The 8,077-nt window shown below is 49.8% G+C and overlaps 1 protein-coding gene across 1 annotated transcript; it reads left to right on the top strand.

Moving 5' to 3' along the window:
• Positions 1 to 4,453: 4,453 nt before the first annotated feature.
• On the top strand, positions 4,454 to 5,380 carry LOC100354909 (olfactory receptor 2G3-like). Its single transcript, XM_070075737.1, has one exon. It carries the CDS (start codon positions 4,454 to 4,456, stop codon positions 5,378 to 5,380), a length of 927 nt encoding a protein of 308 aa, XP_069931838.1.
• Positions 5,381 to 8,077: the final 2,697 nt, after the last annotated feature.

The raw sequence follows: 8,077 nt of genomic DNA, 5'->3' as shown, positions 1-8,077 counted from the left end.
AGGACCTGCGAACAGGACCAGAGCATTGTCATTTTCTGGAGTGACTGATAGCTACATTCTCCATGCAATTTCTTGGTTTTGTAAAACTGTCACAGGAGTTTTGGCTTCAGTGTTGCAGGAGGAGTCTGGGTCTCATCCCCAAGAGACATAGCAGATTCTTCTTTTTGCCAGATTCTTTAGAAACGGCATGACTCCCATACTATAGCTCCTTGAGCTACAGCTCCTCCTCTCTGCCTGATTTAAGGAAACAGGGCAAGGAGGGCATTTGGCACCGCTCTTAAGACAGGACCTGGAACACCCTCACCCCACATTGGAATGCCTGGGTGAAGTTCCAGCTCCATCCTCAATCCAGCTCCCTGACAATTTGCACCCTGGAAGGCAAAAGTGAGGGCTCAAGTACCTGGTTCCCTGCAACCCACTTGGGAGACCTGGATGGAGTTCCAGGCTCCTGGCTTTGGCAAGGTCCAGCCCAGGGCCATTGTGGGCATTTAGGGAGTAAATCCAATGTATGGGTGTTTCTCTTTCTCTCTCTCTCTCTCTCTCTCTCCCCCTCAAATAAAATGTTTATGAAGAAATGGGGCAAAATTTTATGGCCAGTGGTGATTTTTTAAAGCTTTATTTGCCAGTGATGACTTTGAAAATCAAAATGAAATACTGCCAGCACTCAGCGGGAAATCAACATCAGGTAGAAGGATATTCGCGTCTTTATACTTCTGGAAGCAAGCCTATATTCCTCTCTGAAATACGGTAATGATGCTTTAAGGGACATGGATGCTTTATTTCCTCTCCCAGAGTAGTCATGGTACTACAGAAACTAAATACTAACTCTAGAGAACTGTGTGATCAAAGATATCTGGCAAATCCAGCAGAATGCCAGAAACAAATATTCCTCTGTTGCAAGGATTCTGATGTCCTTGTCTCCAACTCATTTCATGACCAGTTTGCTTCTATTCTTTCTGCCTCCCGGAACAGTGCATGTGGGGCCTCAGCTGCTGTGCCCGCTCCTCTCGCCTGCACCTTTGCCGACAGCCTGGAGTGTGGTGGCTCATTCAGGCTCACTCCACAGGGACAATGCCATCCTGAAGAGAGCAGAAACCCCTGCAGCATGCTCCCTGCTACAAACATAGCCCCTGAGCCAATTATCAGAGCTCAGGTCTCAGTGGGCCAAGACAGACCTCAGGAGACTCCTCCCACGGTAACAAATCCTCACTCGCTGGGCTGCAAAGGGCTGGTCCCACCCATCTCTCCATGAAATCCCAGCCTCTGAAGCAAATCCACACCTCCTGGCCTGGGATCCTCCCCCAGTCCGGCTAGGTCCTCACCTCAGCAGCACTTGCTTCTTCTATCCCAGGTAAAGTGAGGGGGACGGGGTGGGGTCAGACCCGGGCAGGTGCCACCACACTCACTTTGGTACCAATGACTGCCACGCAGGGCGGTGCTGGAGGTTCTGTAATGTGCTCAGCCCCAGGCGGTTCTTCTAGTTCGTGGGCATGGAAAACACTGGGCTCCAAATGCGATCATTAAGCCTGTCTTCCCCAAGGCCAAAGAAGTGTCCAGGTCCCAGAAAAGATGATGCCTGGAACGCATATGCATTTTTAGAAGTTGGTGGCTAAGGAAAAGGCACCAGTGCAGAGATAGAAGAGCCGTGCCCCTCTCAGCACACACCAGGGCCTGGGAAACAGCAAGTGCTGTGCCGGTGTCACATACAACACAGCAGAAACGGAAGAGAAGTTAGTACAAGGACAATGTCATTTCCAAGAGGGCTGAGGCAGCAAGGACTGTGGGCGAGGTTTAAAGAAGCAGACAAGCTCAGCTGGACGGGAGCTCCAATGCAGCCAGGGTGGAGATGGAACCACTGACCGGATGGACACAGGCTACACGCTGCCATGTGAGTGACTGCATAGGCCAGCTCTGTGGTTCACACTCCAGCCACAGCAGGTGCTAGGGAGGCAAAGAACGCTTACCCACAGATCAGCCTCCTCAGGAGCTCAGTGGCGGAAGAGGGGACCCAGGCTGACTGCGAGTGTGGAAGGACAGAAAGTGGAAAGCAGGCCCTTGTCACGGAGGAAGTGATGCCAGCGCTGGTGGAGTGGGATGTGGGAGGACAGAGAGAAACCACTATGGGCAAAGGAGCCAGGCCGGAGTGGGAGGCTGGGAAGGTGGTGGGAGCCAGCGGTCAGCATGAGGCTGGTGAGAGAGGAAGCGCAGGGTGGCATAGCTGCTGGGTCAGAGCTGGGCCTGGGTGCTGCAGGCGGATTGGGAGGGTCCCTGTGGGCTTGGAAGCAACAGAAGCATAAAACCCAGACTACACTTTTCCTGAAGACAATGCAGGCGACTGGGTTAGGCAGGTGCCTCGCCAATAGAGGGAGCTCAGTAGCAAACCACAAGTGCCAGGCGCTCAGCCCAGGGCTCTGAGTTTCATGAAGAATCCTTATATTGGGTCATCCAACAGAGATCAAACTGCTTCCAGCGGGGCTGGTGCACAGTGGGAAAATCCTCAGAGAAACAGGCTTTGTGTGTCGCTGAGCGCCTGACCTCAAGGCTCACCTGTGTTGTCGGTGACCGGGATCTTCCTCCTTGAAGGCTGACTTGAGCTCCACTGTGTCCACAGATGGTCCTCATATAATTCACAGAGGATGCCTGCTACGAGAAAGCTATGCATGGATGCTAGGACCTACCTGCACCAAAACACGCTCGGCTTTGCATTTCTGCGATGCATTAACTCTGCGAGGCACCCGTGGGAATGCGTGTCCGATGGTAAAAATGCTAACCATGTGAAGTGACATACATCCTTCAGTCAGCTGCACTTAACCATCCCACTTCAAAACCTCACTACAAGGTAACATACACTTTTATCTGTCTCTCTGAAACAGGTACATAAACCTGAAAGGCATATAACTTTGTTAGGTGCAAAAGTAGCCTCTCTGGTTTTCAGTGTTTTCCCCCTGAAACTTCCATCCTTCCACCCCCACCACAAGGGAAAGGCGTTGCTTCCTTGTGGCCCACACGGCTTGCCTGCACAGAAATGCCACCACCACCACCTCCAGGTCCAGCTCACTCTGCTCTGGGCCGAGCACCAGATGGATCAGTGTAGACTCCAGCCTGAAACCTCACCTAAGCAAGGGTCCGCTGGAAAGGAAAGGAAGAAACACACAGGACTTGACCCTCCAGGAGCCCCGGGAGAAGGGGAGAAGGGAGAAGCACACACAATGTAATCTTCAGATGTTGCATCTGCTGAACAGTCCTGCCCTCCAAGGACCTGTCTGAGCACTCTGCTAACTTCCCTATGTAACATGAGCTCCAGGTAAGGTCACTAACCCGGTGCAGGCCACATCAGGCTCTGCTGACTCCCTGATTGGCTCACATAGCACACCTCATTAGCATGCACTTCAACCTATCAGGCAGACGTCTTCCTTTAGAAACACAACTATCTGTGCCACACAGCCCTGGTGGGCAGGTATCTCTTTGCTGGCACAGAGAGTTTCCCTGCCTTTTCAGGTTTATTTAATTATTTCAAAGAGACAGATAAAAGTGTGTGTTGTCTTGCAGCATTGTTTTTAAGTGGAATGGTTAAGTCTGACAGACGAATGCCCACCTGAGCACACTGTGTTGGGCAGTGCTGTCCAGTCTAGGAAGGGTAGGAAGGGCTGACATGCTGCAGTGTGCGTGAACCCTGACACTGTGGAAGTGAAACAAGCCAAGGGCAGACTCGCATAACGGGCACTGAGGGCAGTCGGCATCACAGAAAGCAGAATGGTAGATGCCAGGCTCTAGGGAGAGCAAACAGCAGGCAGTTGCTCTTGAAAAGTACGGTCTGAGACTTGCCATTTAAATACAGATTCTGGAGATGTGTGGTGGTCAGGATGGCACAATGGCATGAATGAACCACCTATGCAATTAAACGTGGCTAACACAGCAAATATTATGTTACTTGTATTTACCATTTTAATAAGTGGAGCAGGCAAGAAGGAATATTGCATAAACTAAACTCATTTGATGGTCTCTGCCCTGCAGAAATACTCCACAGTTATGCGGCTGTAATAGCAAACCCAACCTCTGTCCCTCTGAGCACCCGAGTGTCCTTCACCCAACGGGGCTGAAAGGAAATGTTAGGGAGTGAGGTGAGGAAAGAGAAAAAAGAGCAGTCAGGGAGGGAAAGATAACAATGAGAGAGAGAGGAGAGAGTCAGGCTTCATATGGACAGAGTCCCAGGTGAGTAGAGAGGACTGGGCTCCATGTAGAATTTCTGCTCCTGACTAGGACATTCCGGCTTGCTCCCTCTTACTCCAACGTCTGCTACCAGGAAAGCATTACACATGATCATCCCAGCACCACAGAGCTTCTCCTAACATAGCTGAAGGTTGGGGAATGTGGCCTTGCAGTGGTTGAAATGCGAGTCTTTACATTTGTCTTCAAAACTTTCTTTCTGTCCAACCATACACAAGGTGGTATCATGGAAGGAGAAAATGTGAGTTTTTCCAGCACCTTCATCTTGTTGGGCTTCTCAGAGCATCCATGGCTGGAGATTCCTCTCTTTGGGGTGGTCCTGGTCTCCTACATCATCACTCTGATGGGAAACAGCTCCATCATCCTCCTTTCCCTGGTAGAGCCCAGACTCCAGACCCCCATGTACTTCTTCCTGGACAACCTGTCTGTGCTGGACCTCTGTGTCTCCTGCGCCATTGTGCCACAGCTGCTGGCCAACCTCTGGGGGCCAGAGAAGACAATCACTGCCTGGGGCTGCATCACACAGGCCTACCTCTTCCACTGGACGGGCTGCACCGAATGTGCCTTGCTGGCCGTGATGGCTCTGGATCGCTACATGGCTATCTGCCGGCCCCTCCGGTACATGCTCATCATGCGTCCCCGGGTGTGTATGCAGCTGGCAGCCACAACTTGGCTCAGTGGCCTGGCCAACTCCCTGCTCCAAGCCACACTCGCCCTACAGCTTCCCCGCTGTGGTCACCACACCCTGGACCATTTCTTCTGTGAGGTACCTGTTCTGATCAAGCTGGCCTGTGGGGACACGACTGCCAACAACCTGTCCCTGGCCTTGGGAGCTGTCCCTTTTGCACTGCTGGCTCCCGTGTGCGTGCTCATCTCCTACACATTCATCACGAGGGCTGTACTGAAGTTACCTTCAGCCACAGGAAGATACAAAGCACTGAGCACCTGCAGCTCCCACCTGGCAGTGGTCGTCATGTACTTTGGGCCAGCCATCTACATGTATCTCCAGCCCCCTGCCAGCAGTACTCAAGCCAAGTTCATGTCTTTCTTCTACTGCGTCGTCACCCCTCTGCTCAATCCACTCATCTACACCCTGAGAAACAAGGATGTGAAGGCAGCGTGGAAGAGGGTCCTATGGTCCAGGGTGGAGTGAAGTCTTAGAAAGTCGCAAGATCTCAGTCTGTCTCCTGCAACAGCCACACTCACGTCAGTTACTTCTGGATGTCTGCTTCTCCAAACGAGTATCCACAAGCTCCAAGGAAACAGCTCCCATTTCCCAACATCAACTTCCCTGATGTCTACAGAACTAGCTTCTGACTAGAAAGCGCATTCTCTGGAAAATCAAACAGTGACACTGTGCTCACTCCTGGCACTCTCCACAGACAGAGTGAGCTGCAGAGGCCATACAACTATGCAGGTGAACAGCACCCTCTTTTCAAATTCCTTGCAACAGGTCTGGCACTGTGGCATAGTGGACTAAGCCTCCACCTGCCGTGCCAACATCCCACATGGATGCCGGATCAAGCCCTGGCTGCAGGTAAAGCTGTGGCCTGCAGTGCTAGCATCCCATATGGGCACAAGTTCGAGTCCTGGCTGCTCTACTTCTAATCCAGCTCTCTGCTGTGGCCTGGGAAAGCAGTAGAAGATGGCCCAAGTCCTTAGATTCCTGCAGCCACATGGGAGACCCAGAGGAAGCTCCTGGCTCCTGCCTTCGGATCAACCCAGCTCTGGCCGTTGGCCATCTGTGGAGTGAACCAGCAGATAGAAGACATCTCTTTGCCTCTGCCTCTCTGTGACTTTTTCAAATACATATATAAATCTTTTTTTAAAAAATCCCTTCCTACAATTGCTCCCCTTCACCAGATGCCCTTAGAGAAAATTTGCTAAAAATGTTAACAGATTCCAATAAGATTTCTAAATAAACCTTTGTTGGATTTATCATGTCTCCAACTCAAACCATTTTAACCTCTCCTTCTTCAAATACCTGCCACCCTACAATCCATCTTATCTTGACATCATCAAAGCCCTCACAACCCATCTGTGGCCATTTTGAGAATCTCAAAGTAACAAATTACTTCACTGCTCCCAATTTAGGACAAATATGACTGCATGAGTTTACATTTCCTATACATTTATGAGCTACCACATGTAGTTGTCTAATATTTCTATTCCACTTAATGCTTTGAGAGATAAGACAGCTCTCTTCATTTTACACTGACCAATAAACATTAGGCTCTAAATGCCTTAGACATAGCTAATGTGGAATAATGATTACATTCAGATCTGAACAAAGGGCTAACTAAGTACAAAGAGAGTCCCGTTTATTGGTGATCAAGAAACACAGTTGTCTCTGTTGCATCTGACTCCTGCACCTACCAAAGCCACGTCATATCTACTTTTGCTCTCATAACAAAGAAAAGCAGAAAGGTTTCAGTTCACCAAGAAATTTGAAGTAAAAATCTTGTGATCTACCCATCCTGAGAGCAAATGTTACCAAAAGCTGGATTCAAGCCTCTCTTTTCTGTAATGCCTTCACTTCTCCATGTGTATAAGCAGACACTGACTCCCAGACAGCATTTTAAGGGATGGAAGAAAACGCGAGGCATCTGCCTCAAAGGGGTCATGCCCAATCCCTCTCTCACCCTTAGGGCGGAGAAGACAGTCTGGGAGAGTAGGAAATCAGAGCTCCCTCAGCTTATCCAAACTAGATTCAAAGGGCAAGTCTGGCTCTTATCAAGAATCATGCAAGTTTAATTTTTTCACAGAAAATATGAAACTATGACAAATCCCACTTGCAGCTTTTGAAATGTAGCTTTCTGTGAGGAAGGCACATAGAAATACTCTGGTGAGATCCCTGACATTAGTAGGGGGTTATTTCTCAGACAGGAATTGTTGGAACTAACGAGCATGGACTCCCAAAGAGAGCTATCAAAGAGTAAAGCCAACAGGCTGCTCAGACCGTCACAGATGACTGTTGGGGGTAAACAACCATCTTGAGCATCAACAACAAACTCAGTCTGTGAAACCCACAGGAGGGGCAGGTGTTTGGCAGAGCAGTTGTTGCTTGGAACACCCGCACCCCTAGGTTCCAGTCCTGACTCTGCACTCCATCCCAGCTTCCTACTAATGTGCACTCTGTGAGGCACTGGTTGACGGCTCAAGTACACACATGGGATATCTGGGGTGGGGCCCCAGATCCTAGCTTCAGCCTGGACCAGTTCTGGCTGTTGAGGGCACTTGGGGAGTGAACCAGTGCATGGAAGTTATCTTTCTCCCTCTCCCTTTCGAATAAATATTTAAAAATACATCAAATAAATAAAAATAGGAGACCAGCTTATAAAGGAAAGGGATTAGCTCAAACAAAAGACTACGATCCTGACATCAGCAAACCGATGCATTCACTGCCCTAGAAAATCCCCCTGAAATGTCTGCAGTCCACAGGCAACCAACAGACAGCAGCAGCAGAACCTGCACAGACCTTAACACTGACCAGGGCAGCTTTATTCACCTCTCTGCTTCCACTGCCTTGAGTCTCTGCCACTTGGTAAGTGCTCAGCAGTCCTCCTGAGTGACCATTTAATGTGTTTCCTCAGTTGTTATTCGGCTGTAAAGGCCACAAGTGTTTGTTTAGCTCTGCCTGGTTACACTCTAGGTACAATGACTACTTTTCCTAGGCTTGATAACACAAGTTTATAAACTGTAGTGAGTCGAGTCTATCTCAGCCATTGGTGGTTTTCCTAGAATGATTCTCAGATGAATATGTCCTGCCCCTGAGAATTCCGAGGTTGAGGCCGGCCCCGTTGGGCCTTCAGGAGGTAATGGGGTCATGAGGAGAGTCCTTCATGGTGAC

The sequence above is a fragment of the Oryctolagus cuniculus genome, chromosome 6 (assembly GCF_964237555.1).
Source record: "Oryctolagus cuniculus chromosome 6, mOryCun1.1, whole genome shotgun sequence".
Classification (NCBI taxonomy): Eukaryota; Metazoa; Chordata; class Mammalia; order Lagomorpha; family Leporidae; genus Oryctolagus; species Oryctolagus cuniculus.
This window is presented reverse-complemented; position numbering and strand designations above follow the sequence as displayed.